The following is a 20,655-nucleotide window of genomic DNA, read 5'->3' as shown; positions in this document are numbered from 1 at the left end:
CTGAAATAGATCTGAAACCATATTTTCGGATTATGAAAGCAGGCACCAACATTGCCTTATTAACAAGAGAGAGAGGAACTGCAGGTGGGGTCTTCAGAGAGAGGGCTTCACGTGAGAGTAAGTGAACGGTTTTTCAATCCAAACGCATCCACGCTAGAAACTTAGTTTGATGTTAGTCGCCATATTGTAATGCCCATAAAGGCAATCTAAAATAGATCTGAAACCATATTTTTCGGATTATTAAAGCAGGAACCAACATTGCCTTATTAAGAAGATAGAGAGGCACTGCAGGTGGGGTCTTCAGAGAGAGGGCTTCACGTGAGAGTAAGTGAACGGTTTTTCAATCCAAACGCATCCACGCTAGAAACGTAGTTTGATGCTAGTCGCCATATTGTAGTGCCCATAAAACCAATCTGAAATAGATCTGAAACCATATTTTTCGGATTATGAAAGCAGGCACCAACATTGCCTTATTAACAAGATAGAGAGGCACTGCAGGTGGGGTCTTCAGAGAGAGGGCTTCACGTGAGAGTAAGTGAACGGTTTTTCAATCCAAACGCATCCACGCTAGAAACTTAGTTTGATGTTAGTCGCCATATTGTAATGCCCATAAAGGCAATCTGAAATAGATCTGAAACCATATTTTTCGGATTATTAAAGCAGGAACCAACATTGCCTTATTAACAAGAGAGAGAGGCACTGCAGGGCCCGTTTGCTCGAAGAGCTAACCGCGGTTAGCGTTGGCCAAAGTCCCTAGTAGGTACCGAAAGTACCTAGTTGTAACTACGTTGTACCTACTACGAAACTTTAATGGCTGGACATAAAACAAATCCGTCCTTTATTATTGGGCTGGAGCCTGCGCCACCTTGTGCTGAAAAAAATAAATCGTTATTTTTTTATGATACAACGTTTGCTTTATGGGAACCGTTTTCGGCTAAATCTAGTTGTAACTTGCAAGAAACGTTTGCTCAATTGAAAAGAAAAAGGATAGTTTCTTTTTTGCATCGAAATTCTTTCTTTCGAAGTGTGGAAGCGTAGACAAGACACCTAGTCAAAGTGCTTTGCAGTTTTCTGTTGTCGTGTTTTGCAAAAAGCAAGTGCGTCGACCGTCGCTTCCAAGTCTGGCAACGCCGTGTGTGCCGTGTCGCGTGCACGGCGTTTGTTTATACAACCAGTTTCGCCTCGTTGCACGCAACGCGCGTTTCTCGTTTTCGGTTATCATCTGAGTTTTCCTGTCTGTATTCTGCCCTTCGACCGACCGACCCACCGACAAACCCTCCGACCGGCCACGGACTGACTGATAAGATTTGCGGACCGATTTCCGACTTTGCTACCGGGCAGAATGTCCAACGCAAGGAATCGCCGACACAGAAGAGACCGCACGGACGCGCAGTACGCAGCGGCAATGATGAGGCGACAGCGTGTGCTGCGGGACCGCCTGAACCCCTTTGAGGATTTCGACGAGGATGGGCTGCAGCAACGGTTCCGATTTGGAAGAGCGGGCATAATGTTTCTCGCCGACACACTGCGTCCGGACTTGGAGCGCCGTACACGTCGTAGCCGCGCCCTCTCTGCGGAGCAGCAAGTGATCATCGCCTTGCAGTTCTACGCAACTGGGAACTTTCTGATCACTGCAGGCGACTACATCCGCGTGCATGTGTCAAGTGCTTCACGGGCTGTGAGGCAAGTCACCGTAGCGCTGGCTCGTCGAGCACAAGACTTCATACGGTAAGGGTCCTTTTTTTTTCCTTTTAATTGTAGTTTGCCAGCCGTATTGAAGTAAAGTAAATACACTAAAAATATATCTGAATTGCTGGTGATAGGGATGTTTTGTAGGTTGCCTTTTTATGGCAGTAATATTCTACCTACTAGTAACTAGCCCTCCCTCCCCCCCCCCCCTTTTCAATAGAAAAAAAAATGATTACGGCCGTAAGCGTCCTACTTGCCCGATTGGAAAGGGCCCGGGCACGCCATTTTTCTGAGAAACCTCAGAAAGCGACCCGTTTGCACTTTTGGTAAGGACTTGCACCGAATCACAGTCACTTTATAGGTCTTGGTAACTGAACAAAAATAAAAAGGGATCCTATGAAAACATGCAAACTTCACTATTGAACAGGTGCTACTGAGGCACTTTACTGCTACCACAAACTTGAAGGGCACAGCCAAAGTCCTTAGCATTCCTCATTAAAAAGGTATTCATAAGCATTGTAGCTGTAAGTTTACTATATGTGGTTTAATTGCTGAGGGGATCAACGACGCAGATGGCCTGACGCTGCGGAGGGGGCAGCCTTGCAGCACAAGTTCTACGACATGGCCGGCTTTCCTTTGGTCGTGGGTGCTGTTGACGGTACCCATGTCCGGATCCAGGCACCCCATGTGCACGAGGAGGCGTACGTCAACCGCCATGGATACCATTCCATCAACGTACAGGTGGTCGTTGACGCCTCTTCTCGGATTCGCAACGTGGTTGCAAGGTGGCCTGGAAGCACCCACGACTCTCGGATCTTCACGGAGAGCACCTTGGCAGTCAAGCTGGCCAGTGGAGAGTACGACGGCCTGCTGCTTGGTGACAGCGGCTACTCCTGTCAACCTTGGCTGATGACGCCATTCCTGTCGCCGTCATCAGCAGCCGAGGTCGCATACAATACGGCACACACGACGACAAGAAGCATTGTTGAACGGTAAATCTAGGCCATATATTGTGAAGGGCACAGAGATATTCATGCAAGACATTTCGAGACGACTAGCTGTCTTGACGTAATATGTGCAACACGTGCATGCTCCTTACGTCTGTTGCTATTCTTTATGGCATAAAAATATTCATACAAATTTTTATATTAATCTAACGAAGCATAAGATACCGTGGTTTTATGTAAGCAAGATGAAAGTAGTATCCTGAGATTACGAATCAATACAACTTATAATAGCTGCCTAGGGTTCTGCGGTTTCAGTTTTTATTTTTCTGGAATCGGCATACTTTTTTCGGTTGTTATTGTGAGTATGAAATTTTCAGTTTTTATCGATGAATATTTTTAGTCGAAAGCTTACTGCCTTTTTCCGGTCGATATCTATTGACCAGTTACGTTTTTTTTCAAGCAGGTTTGTCGAGAATGCAGTAGATTAGGTTCATATCTGAGTTATTCGTCAAGCGGCAACACTTGCGGACATGGCAAACGTAACCTTGGTTATACATGTGCTGTGACGACAAATTCTTAATCGCAAAATTTGCAAACGTAATTCTTGGCACGCTTCTTTGTTCTTCACATGTGGAGGACTATTAAAGCTGCTTTCCTCTACCCAGATAGCACCTTGAGAGAGGCTGTTTAAACAGCTTTGGTTTTTTTCTTATGCTCCCTACAATAGGAACAGAATGACATTCCATTCCTCCCAGAACAAAAGTAAGACCAAATGGCTTGACAAACAATGAAAACGCTCCAAATCCGCCCTCTAGACGACCACAGCAAACTTGATGGACAAAGGAACGCAAATTGCATCGATGACAAACCCAAATACTTCCTAAAGTGTGCTTCCAACAGAATAGTTTGAAAGCACGGAGATAAGATAGTTGACTACTCGGTCACATGCTTCTATACTCTGTTTACTCGGTCACATGCACCTGTAATGGTCTAAAGTACTGACCATTTAGGTTTAAAATCAAACTTTCGAAACTTACCTCACCACACTTTATTGGGTTTTATCGCTTGAGACTGAAAATGCAGAAACTCAGTTATGTCTTAGGTCCCCAGGACTGGCAATAATGGGGAAAAGCACTAAACTCACCTCAGGTGCCAGTGCTACGCAAGACCCGGACAGAAGTTGATATTTTGTTAATTGGACAAAAAGAAGCATTAATGACAATGGAATTTTTTTCCTAGACACAGCAGTGGAAGTAACACTGTGCCTTGGCACTTTCATATGTCTACTTTTTGAAATGTCAGTTTCGGGCTGTTTAATGAAAACTAACTAAACGTGCTAGATATGTATGTACTCATATTGAGTGCACAAGTACAGCTAAGCTCGTGCGTGCTAAGATGCGTGTGATCCAAAAATAGCGGCACATCGGTGTAAGTTGCAAACAATTGTGTGTTGCTGACCGTCTTGACCGATTGGCCAAGAGTACATGCCTAGCATGACCTATTCTGCTCTCATCGATGGATTTAAGAGTAGTGCCAAGGCATCATTTTGGACAATGTTGAAGTTGAGCATGCAATAACAAGTTTCCACAAATAGTCTCTAGACACCATCTTACACGTCATTCACGACTGATGATGAGTCGCTGCAATCTCAAATGTTCAGGCAAATCTTGCTTGGGATTCCGTTGTGAAAGCGCCATAAGACCCTCTACCAAAACTTTGGCTGCATGCGTCCAGGAGCTTCCACTTGAGTCAGAAATGGCGGTGCGTGGACCACTAACTAATAGGAACACTAGCGGCACAATCAAAGGGTAGGAGTACTTGGATAAGGCGTTATATCAAGTGCTTTACGTTTTACATCTCCCAGACTTACAAGACGGATTCTTATTGATCAATGACAAAAGTAGATGGGTTGCGCTACCACGAACATCTATTCCTGGAGAGTGGAAGGGAAAAGGCTCAACAAGACAAGAGTCTGGCTCTCTTTCTCTTTTCACTCTGTCTCACAAGTAACATGTAGAATGAAATTTTGATGGTACTGTATTTGTTGCAGTATAAAGCTTGGTTACAAGTTAATTCTTACAGCGTTGGCAGCAATCAGGTAGCAAAAAATTCTAACATATTGGCCTGTGCATATGCAGGTGTTTGGTTGGAAGCATATCCACGAAACCCTTTGAGGATAGCGCTTGAATAAAGCTGCACTTTGCTTGTTGCTTTCTATAAAATACATTGCACAGGCTAACCTCAGGTGACCCCGGATGTGAACGCAGTGTAAAAATAATTCGGAAGGAAAATAAAATGGTATGCATAATGCCCAGCTTTCGATATCCTGGAGCAATGGGCTGGAGCTTGGGCTGGAAAAATTAGGAGGTGTGATATCGGGCACGGCAGCCAATTTGCGATTCGAATTCAGCTGTAAATTTGTCCTTGTTGCGTGTCATCCTCTTGAGTATTTGCGTTCCACGCTGTTGTCCGATTTTGCTATTGGGTTTCTGGGAAGGAATAACATGTGGTTTTGATCCATGCGCTCTGTACAGGACAATCGGCCAACTCAAGCGGAGGTTCCATTGCCTTCACGCTGAGCTCCGAATGGCTCCAGAACGGTGCTGCGACATCATTGTCGCGTGCTGTGCCCTTCACAACCTGGCCAAGAGGTACCCCTGCAGGACACCCGTGGCCGCCATCCCCGCTGAGGTTCCCGTTGAGCCCGTAGCAGCCAACCGTGCTGAGAGCAACGAGGCCCGAGACTTTATTGTCAACCATTTCTTCGGCTAAGTGTAAGTGTCTGGATAGGTATCTTCTGGCTGTCCATTTCTAATGCAAGATGCTTTGTTATGATCGTGGCTATTGCTTTCACCTTTTGTTTATCAGGCTTTGCAGATAATTATAAGAAAATTATGTCAGACAGTTGTCTAACTAGATCAAATAATTGCTTGAAATAATATTTATTGTTTTGCTACTTAAACATCAATTGTATTTTTGGAAACTGCAACAGTTAGGGGCTCAACCGTGCTGCACAGTTAGCAAGAAGCCAACAGCTTTGAGATATTGATTAATTTTATTTTAAGCTTTTTTTGTATGATCTAACTGGATGTAAGATTATCATAAGTTCTACCCAAAATAACCCATAAAGGAGTGTGACACATGTGACAATGCTGAAAGTGTGTTATCAACATGACAATGACATTCCAGCAATGCATATATCACTCTTGCACAGATCAATTCGGGTAGTGCTTGCAGATATCCCACATAGAGTTTCGAAATTTGGATGATAGAAATGTAAAGAATGATTGATGGACATCCCCTTATACCTGTTGCTTCCATAGCAGTATGTGTAAATTGCAGCATGAGCGACGAAATAAGTAATGAAAAAAATTTTTCTTACTTCCCGCATTATTGTTACAAAGCTCGAAATGTGTCATTTGAGGCACTTATAATTAGCTCGTTGGAAAGAGTGTGCTCGAAAAAAATCCCTGCCGAAGCTATTGGTCAAACGGGAGTGCAGTGCAATGTCCAACACTCCTGCAATCGCACGCTGCAGCTCAACTGCTTGTTACTGCTTTGGTCTCCTCCCCATCAACTCCTGCACTCTCGCAGAGCTACAAGCATAGGCACACACGGGCTCTCTTAAACTAATAGATTTTGAATTTGATTTCCGGAGTTCATAACAATGCACTTTTCAAACTTCTAACTAATGACACGAGGGATGCTTCTTCAAATTTGTGCACTTCTTCGCACTCTCTGGAGCTCTCTTTTTATACTGTCATTATTTTTTGTAATACATTTCCCACACCGACGGATGCTTTATGGGAAGTGCTGAAGTCAGCCCTATAACAGACTATGTGTGCACAGTTTATAATGAGGCAACTGAAGAAGACAGTTATTTTCCCATTCAATATCTACAAACCGATACTATTTAATGGGTACAGGAGCATGAATAGGAGAGTATAGTGAAACAATGTTCATTTGATACCAATTTCAAAGCTATCAGTACAAATTATATATACTACCCCATAGAATGTTCATTTTTCACTGCATACTCATGGTTACTAGCTCATAGGATTTACATAGTGTACGCTTCTGAGTGTTGAGTCATAACACCTTTCACAGGTTTTTCCAACCTGCAAAGCTTTTCTCTTATTTTTCACAAACCTCCTAGGGTTAGTTCATATTTTCTTCATCCTGGCTGGCATGATAACATCATTTGCAAAACATTTATTTTTAGTAGGGCATTGTCCAGAGAGGAGCTTTATTGTACATACTACACTCTCATTAATTCAAACTCCAGAAAGTCACATATTTTAGTTGGATATATATGATACTAGAGAACATTATGATTTGTTACATGGATAGCGATATATACAAAGCAGATTTTGGCCAGTTTCCTCTACATAGCACAATAGCTTGCTTATAGTTAATGCATAACTATAAGCAAGTACAGGCATAACACATTTGTGAAAGAACTGTGACTAAGTTTATTCATCCGGCAAAAAAGTCGTCAATTGTGGACTGTTTAGTCAGCACATGAGATCTCAAAACAAAATTTCCAATGCCAGCCAACGCAAGCAGCTCTTTACGGGACTTTTCCTTTGCAGACAGAAACTTCCGGAGCTGAGCGATGTGCTCAAAGGCCTCTGCGGCTGTGACAGTTCGTAGTGGGTCATCCATTTCTTCATCGTCATCTTCACTGTCACTGCTGCACTGTGCTGGCATTACTTTCCGTACTATGTCCTCTAATGAGTCATCATGACAAACACACACATCGTCGTCAAGACTAATATAGTTCGCCTGCACGGCGTTCACATTACGTGTTTCAAGGCCAGAAATCATGATGCCAGTGAGCTGTGCCTCGTCCTCGTTGTCGTCTTGGTCATCATTGCTAGTCTTGAAGCACATAATTTGAACGCCGTTTTCCGTTCATGTGTGCCGTTTTCGCTAATTCATAGTTTTTTGTTCTCGCGGCCCCGTTGACTGCGCTTCTTTCCGAGCACTGGTGCACTGCGGAGAAGCAACACTCGCAAAAGCAAGCTCCGCAGGTATTGCTTCTCTGCGGTGCACCGGTGCTCGGAAAGAAGCGCACTCAACAGGGCCGCGAGAGCAAAAAACTATGAATTAAGCGAAAACGCCATTCGAATTAAGTGGCTTATAAATACATAAAAAAGCTTAGCGGGACAACCAAAATTTTTAAACCTGTTTGAATTAACTGGAAGTACGAAATATCCGAGTTCGAATTATCGCGAGCCTACGTACAAGCAGCAAGTAGATTTCAGCTCCAAAAAACTGTTGTGTTGGATAACAGTGTATTTTTTTCTCGGTTGTATATCTATTCCGTGCGGACAAGTGATCACTTTGTGTTTTTATGTATGTGTGTTATTTCCCACCCCTCCTACAATAATGCCCTCGAGGCGATGAAGGTACTCTTTAAATAAAATAAATAAATAAATAAATAAATAAATAAATACTTAAAGAACAAGGTAAGTGGTGACGATTCAAAGTAATAAGAGTTGAAGACCCGGGGCCCCAAAAGGTGACACACGCAACAAAATGATGTAGTGTTGTGTTTGATCCCTTTTTCTGTTCCTGAGTTTCGGGATATTCTTAGTATGAACTTTTTCGTACATAAGCAGCACACAGTCCATAGGTCGCAGGAGCATATCCAGGCAGAAAAAGCCTTTATCTTAAAAGCAGAAGGAATATTTGCAGATGCAAGTCAGAAAGTGTCTGTGGTCCACTCATCGATGACTCGAACATTTTCTTAAAACACAGAAACTCGACCTTGGTCTTCTGCCGGGAGGCTAATCGTCTTGGCGACCTCCTCTCTTGAGCTGTGACGGGGAGCCGCGTTATGAAAGGGAAACATGTGAAGGGATATAGGAAAGAAGGAATTATACATCTGCCTTTGAGCTTAACCCATATTTTTATTTTAGGTATCCATGTAAATTATGTGCCGCCTTTGGGGCGTCGAAAGCCTGGGTGCCATACTGCCAGTATGATATTCTGTTGCTTACTTAACCACAGCGTAAAATATTGCGATCAGAACAACCACGCTGGTCTAGTGTAGGGATAGTCAACGACATGGAAAAGATTGTGTGCAAGCTTCCCTTGTAGATAGCATGCATAAAATAAATGAAGTGTCAAACATACCATGTTTGCACGATTCTAACGTGGCCCCGATACTTACATGCAGGCAATTTTAGCTCCCAGATATCGAAAAATTTAATTGCTGCCGATTCTACCGCGCAGGTAAAGTAATGCACTTTGAACACCCATAAGTGCAGCTCTTAGGCGCTCGTTTCCGGCTTGAGCGGCGTCGCCGTCGCCGTCGTCGTAACCGCCGGTGCATGATGGGTAAATTTCTCTGCTAAATCTAGCGGAAAAATTTCTCCGCTAAATCTAGTGAAAAAATTTCCCCGCTAAATCTAGCGGAAAAAATTCCCCGCTAAATCTAGCGGAAAAATTTGTCCGCTAAACCTAGCGGAAAAATTTCTCTGCGGGGTCATGTGACCTGGGGGTCACGTGACCCCCCCCCCCCCGCCGAGGTCACGTGACCCCCCTCCTTCTCAGTACCCTTCCCTACTCCTCCTCAAGAGCTGCGCTCTAATTCGGCGTTACAGAGTTGTAAACGGCCTTCACTTTTTTTTTTTCATACAACACTTCGCGAGCTCATTGGGTCGCTGGGATTGCGAGGCTACGCAGTGTCGCTCCGTGGTTATCGTTTCCCGTCAGTGTGATGACATAAAGGCGAAAGAACGCGCGATACGGATACCAAAATATCTAATGTAAACAAACGGTCACAAAGGCGATTGGGCTAGCTGCCTTGCGTTTTTCTTTTGAGTTTTGGTTTCAATTGTAAGTGCATCTAATTTTAGGCACCCATTTTGGCAAAAAAAATGTGAGCGTTATAATCGTGCAACCAAGTATGTAGGTCAGAAAAAACGCAAAATATGTATACAACACAGCGACAAACAATGCAAGTAGCTCATTACATGAGTTAATCTTGTCCTAATTGTCTTTTTATCAGTTCAATTTGCAGCTGTGCTCGGGTGGTTTCAAGTCTAATGAGTTCTCTTTGCTCCCTGAGCACTTCCTCCCCTATAGCATAGAAACTCCGTGCAGCATCTGCTGCAGCGAGGGTTGCGTTTGCAGCCTGTATGGCCCCATTTGTGTACTTTCTCTCAAGGAGTATATTCTCATGCTCCAGATCCTGCTGTCGCTCGGCCCTTCTCTGGTACTGCTGTGCAGCCTCACGGGTCCAGCGCTGGTTGTGCTGCACAACAGGAGAGGCCAGTGTTCTCTGTGCTGCGTCGTCTTCAACTGTACTGCTGCCAGATGACGAGGGTGGCGGCGTCGTCACCCTTCCCGTGCAGCTGCTGTAGTGACACGCATGACCAGGAAATTGTTTGAGGTTAAAGGGATACTACAACAAAATTTCGGGTTTCATTTTTTGGTCTATATGTGTTCGAAGGAGCAGTATCACATCGAACACAACAATATCTTGTTAAAAAAGTCACGAAAAGGAATTTTAAAACGAATTAAGCGATTGGCAAAGAGCACCAGGTGGATGTCGCTAACGCCTCGTTTGTAATGCCAGTCTCAGAACCTTGACAGCTAGTGACGGTAACTGTCTCGCCTCCGGCTACCACAATAGAAGAGGGGAAGGAGGAACTCTCCTCTTCCAAAGAATCCTTTTTGTATGTCCCAGAAGTTGCTATTGTCCCCCTACAAGATTATAAAAGATTAACCCTTCACTCAAAATTCGTACAAAAGCAGCCGCTTTGGTGGCTGGAACGACTAGGCCATCCTCTCGACGTCAGCCTCGTCGCAGCTTTGCTCGTCCCGAGACGAACTACGTCACGATTGCGTTGGGTGTCACATGCTCTCCGCTGGCTGTTCTCCGAGCGCTTGTCAGGGTGGGCCGTTTGTAACGAAAACTATAGCCACCAGGTTCAAAATACAAACGTGCGATTGTCATTTAGGGATACAGTGGATCATATTCAACCTATTTTTGAACACGACGGGTATATTTTTAATTTCGTTGAGGTATCCCTTTAACGCATAAGCCTTTACAACGATTATCAGCAAACTTAAAAACCCAGGTCACTCACTGGCAGTGGATGGCAGCCCGAGGTACAATATTGTCCTGCATAAAGTTAATGCTCGGGACGTGTTCCGAGCATGCGCAGTGAGAAAAATGGCAGCTCACAGAGGGCTATTGTTGGGCAGGAGTGAACTTGTAAATTTCAGCATAACTTAGCAAACTGCAAGGGCTACAGCTCCAGAGAGCTGCTCAGAGCATTGAAGCAAAGGATTGTGACTAGACACCATACTCGTGCACGTACGTCCTCCGTGACATGATTCTCTCCGTCCTCTATCTCTCCAAGTGATGCATGAGGGCTGCAGTGCATGACATTTTTGACGTCACCCTGGATCAGGGTACATATATGTGTGGGAGAACTGAGTGCAACGTGCGGCAACCTTAATCCAGATGTGACAGTAACACTTGTCATAATTTTACCACATATGTTGGTGGTACAACAGACTGGAGTGCCTAACCCCGCAACTTTGTTTCATTGGCGGTTGGTAGAGTCGCCACATAGACATTTGTACAAGATTTAAAACAAGTAGATGTGGCACACTCACACCAGCCGTCATATGTGATTATTGTGTACCCAAGCACTGTCCGGCTAACTGGGACATTGATACTTTTTCAGATTTTGTTGGCACAGATCAGCATCGAATAAGTCATTGGTGCATTCTCAACTTAATCTCATAAGCGTTACCAAAAAAGAATGGATTTTTGCTACGTTAGCAGGCATGTACGAAGATCATGCAAAAACATTTCCACTGACAGTGGAAAAATTTGGGTATTGAGTGACCTGACTTTGAAGAAAATAGGTGATCTCAACTTGAGAGAAAGACTACCATAGCTTTGTTGATTATGATGTAAATATTTCTTTGTAATTTTGTGGTACAAATAGTTTCAAACTGTGAGTTTTACTGCATTTACCATAATAAATGGTTTCATTGGCACTTTTTCAGCAGTGCAGAAATGGCTAAATATGTGAAGGTGGTGTCCTTGTGCTGTGTTCTGTTCTCTACTGGACAGGTTTTGACTCGTGCTCCTAATATTGTCGTTTTGCTTCATGAAGTTGGTCTCTATGTAAGGGCACGCAGCAGTAGTGTTATGCAACTGACATGTCTACTTTGAGATGGAAAACCAATATATTCTTTTATGACAATCCAAACTGTTCCCTATGCTCATCAATGTTTTCTAGGAGCATGCCAACAATTGGTGACTTTTGATATGCCTTGTGTCTGTGCTCAGTTTCATACCTATCATCAGTGACAGCAGAACATCCCTATCATCAGTTTCATAACTATCATCTTGTGGAAGTACTCATAATGTGACGAGCAGAACAGAAAAAGAATGCACCTTCAGCGCGTGCTCATTCTCTTCTGCTGCTTGTGCATCCTTGTGCTGTCAGGGCTAGTAAGCTGTAACTGGGTGCAGAGCTTCCACTGTACTATCGCCTCCATTGTCACAGTCTACATACAGTGTGCAACGATATCAAACTTGTAGGCGTAAGGGTGGGCCATTCAATTAGCACAAGTAAGGTGATTGACGAAGCCACGTGCTCATACCTACAACTTTAGTATTGTAATGTATAAAGTATCAACAGGAGCATAGCATACACAGCATGGCCTATAAAGTGTTACCTACTTTTCGGTGTCACCGATGATGACGTCAATCCCACAGATCGTCGGGGAATCGTCCCCGATCACATTTAAAACAGTCTCGACAAGTGGTGTCAGCTGATGGGGGTTGGGACCAGCACCTATGAATTGAAGTACACTTATTTTGTTTTCTAGGATGTAAGCACAATTAAAGGTGGGGGAGGGGAGACAGGGTGTTCATTATTCAACATAGTATCAATGTGCGAATGAACAGAAAACGCGTAAACATGTAATTGCCAATAATGATAAGATTGTTTTCTTACCTTCGTTTTTTTTTCACCCTCAGGTTCCTATTATCCGGTCTCGGGTAATATGTGATGTTGGACAATTTATTTCTTTTTTTTTTGTTTGACAGCAAACTCACTGTTGCCAGCTACCGGCTAGCCTGGCCCACTCTGTGCCTGAATCGGTTGCGTCGGAAGTGTTTCAAACGTGGAGGGGCGACGGGGCCTCTGAGCTTAACCCCGCCCCCTTTTGCAGCATTGTTTACCGCAGCTGTCTGAAATTTCAAGGGGGGGGGGGAAGGGGAAGGGGGTCTGAAGCCCCCCTGCCCTTGTTCCCACGCTACTTGCCTACATACATTTTTCTTCTGTGTTTAGTTGAACAATAGTGTCTACATTGTTTACAGTGCTAAAGACAATGTTTTTGGCAAGCAAAATTTGGACATTAATTTTGAGAAATTACGCAGGCCCACTGCATGGAACAGGATCCAAGGTGCTTTGGGGCTATTTCTGTGTTAGTGCCACTGTGTTGAAACTTGTGCGAGTAAGAGCTAATTAATCTTTGGGCTTGCCCTCTCATGATATTGAGCGAGATGTTAGTTGTCGCGCATTGAATGGGGTCTTCGGTTGAGATATTTGCCCCAAAAATTTGAGGGGCTAATATATCACTCTCTAATAAATTTGTACAGTGCACCCAAAGTTTCCAATAAAGATTTTACAAATATCGCCCTTTTTTCTGTTTTTGTAGCGCAAATATTGGAACTTACCTGTCCGTTGGTCATGTTCTTTGTACAATCTGTACAAAGTTCGGCACTTTTTAAGTAATTTTCTCCATGCTTCTTGAAGCTGTTTCACTGAACGCGGAACTTGGTGGCGGCGGGTCATGGAATTGGCGACTTGGTCCCAGGCGCGTCTTTTGGTTTTAGTAGTCACGGTAGGGCCGAATTTTCCCAGGATTTGGTATTTTCGAGCCTCAACTTCCCGGACTAATTCCAATTTTTCATCTAGGGTCCAATTCTTTTGACGCAGCGGCGCGGTCCCCTTTGAGGTAGTCGCTCGGTTCATTTTCGTTTGCAGAAGGAGCATGATCGTCTGCTACCTTGGTTTGTTTATCTACACAATTGCAACATTATTCCTGCTAACCGTAAAATATTTTTTCAGAAGCAACGCGAAATAACAAACAAGTGCATTTCCAACAACTTCAGTATTGTTTATTTCTCGGTTCTACAACTTTCGCAGACGGCACAACGGAGTTGATTCGGAAAAACTGCATGTACCGGCTTTCTTGGAGGGCGAGTGAATTGAACGATCGGCAGGTCACTGGTCTTTTATGGACAACGTAGCATTTCACTAAACCCAGAGAAAGTTCTGCTACTCATCACTGCTAAAATCCATTGGACCGTTGAGCCTCTGTCCGCCGTTTATCTGCAGAACGGTTGATGCTGCAGCTGCAGTCGCACTGTAAGCAGAATACGAGGATTTTGTACAAAATGGACACCCTGAACAGAAATTTTCCCGGCGTGACTACTTTCAATAAACCGCAATCGCTACTCAAAAGGCAACTCTCCGTAATGCTTCCTTTCAATAAACGTATTCTGATCCTGCTCCTGCTTGAAGTTAGTTTCACAGCGCTCAACATAACGTGAGTATGAGGCTGGCCTCATCACAACCCTATCGCGAAATGTTTTGGTGCTCACCGTAAAACGCTTGTCGTACTCGGCTATCGTGTTCCTTGGAACGCATCCCACATTTCGGCGCTGCGATGCATGATTCTTGCCGTGCTTCAATGAAGCCGATGCGAAGCTTCGACAGTCGGCGACTCCGGGCCACTGTACTTCTACAAATCGGTGACTCTGAGCCACTGTTTGTCGACGGGCTGCTGCCGTCGACTTCAGTCGCAGTCCCCTCGAAATGTCAGTTTCTTTAAGGCGCACGTAGGATACTTGTACACTCTTAACTTAGAACACGGAACCTAAATCATCGCTCTGAAGACAAACACCAATGCGATCGCGACCGCGGAAACTGCGTACGCCGCAGCCATTTTGTCGAACGACGCGACGGGGCAATGCGTAGCTCCCCGTATCCCTACCGAGCCAGTCACGTGACTAAAAAATCCCTCTCCTAGGTACTGCGGCTAACTTTAGCCGCGGTTAGCTGTTCGAGCAAACGGGCCCAGGTGGGGTCTTCAGAGAGAGGGCTTCACGTGAGAGTAAGTGAACGGTTTTTCAATCCAAACGCATCCACGCTAGAAACTTAGTTTGATGTTAGTCGCCATATTGTAATGCCCATAAAGGCAATCTGAAATAGATCTGAAACCATATTTTTCGGATTATTAAAGCAGGAACCAACATTGCCTTATTAACAAGAGAGAGAGGCACTGCAGGTGGGGTCTTCAGAGAGAGGGCTTCACGTGAGAGTAAGTGAACGGTTTTTCAATCCAAACGCATCCACGCTAGAAACGTAGTTTGATGCTAGTCGCCATATTGTAATGCCCATAAAACCAATCTGAAATAGATCTGAAACCATATTTTTCGGATTATGAAAGCAGGCACCAACATTGCCTTATTAACAAGATAGAGAGGCACTGCAGGTGGGGTCTTCAGAGAGAGGGCTTCACGTGAGAGTAAGTGAACGGTTTTTCAATCCAAACGCATCCACGCTAGAAACTTAGTTTGATGTTAGTCGCCATATTGTAATGCCCATAAAGGCAATCTGAAATAGATCTGAAACCATATTTTTCGGATTATTAAAGCAGGAACCAACATTGCCTTATTAACAAGAGAGAGAGGCACTGCAGGTGGGGTCTTCAGAGAGAGGGCTTCACGTGAGAGTAAGTGAACGGTTTTTCAATCCAAACGCATCCACGCTAGAAACGTAGTTTGATGCTAGTCGCCATATTGTAATGCCCATAAAACCAATCTGAAATAGATCTGAAACCATATTTTTCGGATTATGAAAGCAGGCACCAACATTGCCTTATTAACAAGATAGAGAGGAACTGCAGGTGGGGTCTTCAGAGAGAGGGCTTCACGTGAGAGTAAGTGAACGGTTTTTCAATCCAAACGCATCCACGCTAGAAACTTAGTTTGATGTTAGTCGCCATATTGTAATGCCCATAAAGGCAATCTAAAATAGATCTGAAACCATATTTTTCGGATTATTAAAGCAGGAATCAACATTGCCTTATTAAGAAGATAGAGAGGCACTGCAGGTGGGGTCTTCAGAGAGAGGGCTTCACGTGAGAGTAAGTGAACGGTTTTTCAATCCAAACGCATCCACGCTAGAAACGTAGTTTGATGCTAGTCGCCATATTGTAATGCCCATAAAACCAATCTGAAATAGATCTGAAACCATATTTTCGGATTATGAAAGCAGGCACCAACATTGCCTTATTAACAAGAGAGAGAGGCACTGCAGGTGGGGTCTTCAGAGAGAGGGCTTCACGTGAGAGTAAGTGAACGGTTTTTCAATCCAAACGCATCCACGCTAGAAACTTAGTTTGATGTTAGTCGCCATATTGTAATGCCCATAAAGGCAATCTGAAATAGATCTGAAACCATATTTTTCGGATTATTAAAGCAGGAACCAACATTGCCTTATTAACAAGAGAGAGAGGAACTGCAGGTGGGGTCTTCAGAGAGAGGGCCTCACGTGAGAGTAAGTGAACGGTTTTTCAATCCAAACGCATCCACGCTAGAAACGTAGTTTGATGCTAGTCGCCATATTGTAATGCCCATAAAACCAATCTGAAATAGATCTGAAACCATATTTTTCGGATTATGAAAGCAGGAACCAACATTGCCTTACTAACAAGATAGAGAGGCACTGCAGGTGGGGTTTTCAGAGAGAGGGCTTCACGTGAGAGTGAGTGAACGGTTTTTCAATCCAAACGCATCCACGCTAGAAACGTAGTTTGATGTTAGTCGCCATATTGTAATGCCCATAAAACCAATCTGAAATAGATCTGAAACCATATTTTTCGGATTATGAAAGCCGGAACCAACATTGCCTTATTAACAAGAGAGAGAGGCACTGCAGGTGGGGTCTTCAGAGAGAGGGCTTCACGTGAGAGTAAGTGAACGGTTTTTCAATCCAAACGCATCCACGCTAGAAACTTAGTTTGATGTTAGTCGCCATATTGTAATGCCCATAAAACCAATCTGAAATTGATCTGAAACCATATTTTTCGGATTATCAAAGCAGGAACCAACATTGCCTTATTAACAAGAGAGAGAGGAACTGCAGGTGGGGTCTTCAGAGAGAGGGCTTCACGTGAGAGTGAGTGAACGGTTTTTCAATCCAAACGCATCCACGCTAGAAACTTGGTTTGATGTTAGTCGCCATATTGTAATGCCCATAAAACCAATCTGAAATAGATCTGAAACCATATTTTTCGGATTATGAAAGCAGGAACCAACATTGCCTTACTAACAAGATAGAGAGGCACTGCAGGTGGGGTCTTCAGAGAGAGGGCTTCACGTGAGAGTGAGTGAACGGTTTTTCAATCCAAACGCATCCACGCTAGAAACGTAGTTTGATGCTAGTCGCCATATTGTAATGCCCATAAAACCAATCTGAAATAGATCTGAAACCATATTTTTCGGATTATGAAAGCAGGAACCAACATTGCCTTACTAACAAGATAGAGAGGCACTGCAGGTGGGGTCTTCAGAGAGAGGGCTTCACGTGAGAGTGAGTGAACGGTTTTTCAATCCAAACGCATCCACGCTAGAAACGTAGTTTGATGTTAGTCGCCATATTGTAATGCCCATAAAACCAATCTGAAATAGATCTGAAACCATATTTTTCGGATTATGAAAGCCGGAACCAACATTGCCTTATTAACAAGAGAGAGAGGCACTGCAGGTGGGGTCTTCAGAGAGAGGGCTTCACGTGAGAGTAAGTGAACGGTTTTTCAATCCAAACGCATCCACGCTAGAAACTTAGTTTGATGTTAGTCGCCATATTGTAATGCCCATAAAACCAATCTGAAATTGATCTGAAACCATATTTTTCGGATTATCAAAGCAGGAACCAACATTGCCTTATTAACAAGAGAGAGAGGAACTGCAGGTGGGGTCTTCAGAGAGAGGGCTTCACGTGAGAGTGAGTGAACGGTTTTTCAATCCAAACGCATCCACGCTAGAAACTTGGTTTGATGTTAGTCGCCATATTGTAATGCCCATAAAACCAATCTGAAATAGATCTGAAACCATATTTTTCGGATTATGAAAGCAGGAACCAACATTGCCTTACTAACAAGATAGAGAGGCACTGCAGGTGGGGTCTTCAGAGAGAGGGCTTCACGTGAGAGTGAGTGAACGGTTTTTCAATCCAAACGCATCCACGCTAGAAACTTAGTTTGATGTTAGTCGCCATATTGTAATGCCCATAAAATCAATCTGATATTGATCTGAAACCATATTTTTTGGATTATCAAAGCAGGAACCAACATTGCCTTATTAACAAGATAGAGAGGCACTGCAGGTGGGGTCTTCAGAGAGAGGGCTTCACGTGAGAGTGAGTGAACGGTTTTTCAATCCAAACGCATCCACGCTAGAAACTTAGTTTGATGTTAGTCGCCATATTGTAATGCCCATAAAACCAATCTGATATTGATCTGAAACCATATTTTTCGGATTATCAAAGCAGGAACCAACATTGCCTTATTAACAAGATAGAGAGGCACTGCAGGTGGGGTCTTCAGAGAGAGGGCTTCACGTGAGAGTAAGTGAACGGTTTTTCAATCCAAACGCATCCACGCTAGAAACGTAGTTTGATGCTAGTCGCCATATTGTAATGCCCATAAAACCAATCTGAAATAGATCTGAAACCATATTTTCGGATTATGAAAGCAGGCACCAACATTGCCTTATTAACAAGAGAGAGAGGAACTGCAGGTGGGGTCTTCAGAGAGAGGGCTTCACGTGAGAGTAAGTGAACGGTTTTTCAATCCAAACGCATCCACGCTAGAAACTTAGTTTGATGTTAGTCGCCATATTGTAATGCCCATAAAGGCAATCTGAAATAGATCTGAAACCATATTTTTCGGATTATTAAAGCAGGAACCAACATTGCCTTATTAAGAAGATAGAGAGGCACTGCAGGTGGGGTCTTCAGAGAGAGGGCTTCACGTGAGAGTAAGTGAACGGTTTTTCAATCCAAACGCATCCACGCTAGAAACGTAGTTTGATGCTAGTCGCCATATTGTAATGCCCATAAAACCAATCTGAAATAGATCTGAAACCATATTTTTCGGATTATGAAAGCAGGCACCAACATTGCCTTATTAACAAGATAGAGAGGAACTGCAGGTGGGGTCTTCAGAGAGAGGGCTTCACGTGAGAGTAAGTGAACGGTTTTTCAATCCAAACGCATCCACGCTAGAAACTTAGTTTGATGTTAGTCGCCATATTGTAATGCCCATAAAGGCAATCTGAAATAGATCTGAAACCATATTTTTCGGATTATTAAAGCAGGAACCAACATTGCCTTATTAACAAGAGAGAGAGGCACTGCAGGTGGGGTCTTCAGAGAGAGGGCTTCACGTGAGAGTAAGTGAACGGTTTTTCAATCCAAACGCATCCACGCTAGAAACTTAGTTTGATGTTAGTCGCCATATTGTAATGCCCATAAAGGCAATCTGAAATAGATCTGAAACCATATTTTTCGGATTATTAAAGCAGGAACCAACATTGCCTTATTAACAAGAGAGAGAGGCACTGCAGGTGGGGTCTTCAGAGAGAGGGCTTCACGTGAGAGTAAGTGAACGGTTTTTCAATCCAAACGCATCCACGCTAGAAACGTAGTTTGATGCTAGTCGCCATATTGTAATGCCCATAAAACCAATCTGGAATAGATCTGAAACCATATTTTTCGGATTATGAAAGCAGGCACCAACATTGCCTTATTAACAAGATAGAGAGGCACTGCAGGTGGGGTCTTCAGAGAGAGGGCTTCACGTGAGAGTAAGTGAACGGTTTTTCAATCCAAACGCATCCACGCTAGAAACTTAGTTTGATGTTAGTCGCCATATTGTAATGCCCATAAAGGCAATCTGAAATAGATCTGAAAGCATATTTTTCGGATTATTAAAGCAGGAACCAACATTGCCTTATTAACAAGAGAGAGAGGCACTGCAGGTGGGGTCTTCAGAGAGAGGGCTTCACGTGAGAGTAAGTGAACGGTTTTTCAATCCAAACGCATCCACGCTAGAAACGTAGTTTGATGCTAGTCGCCATATTGTAATGCCCATAAAACCAATCTGAAATAGATCTGAAACCATATTTTTCGGATTATGAAAGCAGGCACCAACATTGCCTTATTAACAAGATAGAGAGGCACTGCAGGTGGGGTCTTCAGAGAGAGGGCTTCACGTGAGAGTAAGTGAACGGTTTTTCAATCCAAACGCATCCACGCTAGAAACTTAGTTTGATGTTAGTCGCCATATTGTAATGCCCATAAAGGCAATCTAAAATAGATCTGAAACCATATTTTTCGGATTATTAAAGCAGGAACCAACATTGCCTTATTAAGAAGATAGAGAGGCACTGCAGGTGGGGTCTTCAGAGAGAGGGCTTCACGTGAGAGTAAGTGAACGGTTTTTCAATCCAAACGCATCCACGCTAGAAACGTAGTTTGATGCTAGTCGCCATATTGTAATGCCCATAAAACCAATCTGAAATAGATCTGAAACCATATTTTCGGATTATGAAAGCAGGCACCAACATTGCCTTATTAACAAGAGAGAGAGGCACTGCAGGTGGGGTCTTCAGAGAGAGGGCTTCACGTGAGAGTAAGTGAACGGTTTTTCAATCCAAACGCATCCACGCTAGAAACTTAGTTTGATGTTAGTCGCCATATTGTAATGCCCATAAAGGCAATCTGAAATAGATCTGAAACCATATTTTTCGGATTATTAAAGCAGGAACCAACATTGCCTTATTAACAAGAGAGAGAGGCACTGCAGGTGGGGTCTTCAGAGAGAGGGCCTCACGTGAGAGTAAGTGAACGGTTTTTCAATCCAAACGCATCCACGCTAGAAACGTAGTTTGATGCTAGTCGCC

At 43.6% G+C, this 20,655-nt stretch overlaps 1 protein-coding gene across 1 annotated transcript; it reads left to right on the top strand.

Moving 5' to 3' along the window:
- Nucleotides 1–792: 792 nt before the first annotated feature.
- LOC115329864 (putative nuclease HARBI1) lies at nucleotides 793–10,109 on the top strand. Its single transcript, XM_040213928.3, has 4 exons — nucleotides 793–1,728; nucleotides 2,262–2,681; nucleotides 5,171–5,410; nucleotides 9,835–10,109. Exons 1-3 carry the CDS (start codon nucleotides 1,343–1,345, stop codon nucleotides 5,406–5,408), a joined length of 1,044 nt encoding a protein of 347 aa, XP_040069862.1. The 5' UTR covers nucleotides 793–1,342; the 3' UTR covers nucleotides 5,409–5,410; nucleotides 9,835–10,109.
- The last annotated feature ends 10,546 nt before the right edge of the window (nucleotides 10,110–20,655 follow it).

Source organism: Ixodes scapularis, unplaced genomic scaffold, assembly GCF_016920785.2.
Source record: "Ixodes scapularis isolate PalLabHiFi unplaced genomic scaffold, ASM1692078v2 ptg000320l_1___fragment_1__unscaffolded, whole genome shotgun sequence".
Lineage (NCBI taxonomy): Eukaryota > Metazoa > Arthropoda > Arachnida > Ixodida > Ixodidae > Ixodes > Ixodes scapularis.
The sequence above is the reverse complement of the archived record's forward strand: the minus strand, read 5'-3'. Positions and strand labels throughout refer to the sequence as shown.

Excerpts from the sequence above, each read along its gene's own strand:
- LOC115329864 (XM_040213928.3), top strand. The coding sequence starts at position 1,343 with ATGTCCAACGCAAGGAATCGCCGACACAGAAGAGACCGCACGGACGCG. Across the intron at positions 1,729-2,261 it reads CGAGCACAAGACTTCATACG|ATGGCCTGACGCTGCGGAGG; the intron begins GTAAGGGTCCTT and ends TCAACGACGCAG. Across the intron at positions 2,682-5,170 it reads ACAAGAAGCATTGTTGAACG|GACAATCGGCCAACTCAAGC; the intron begins GTAAATCTAGGC and ends CGCTCTGTACAG.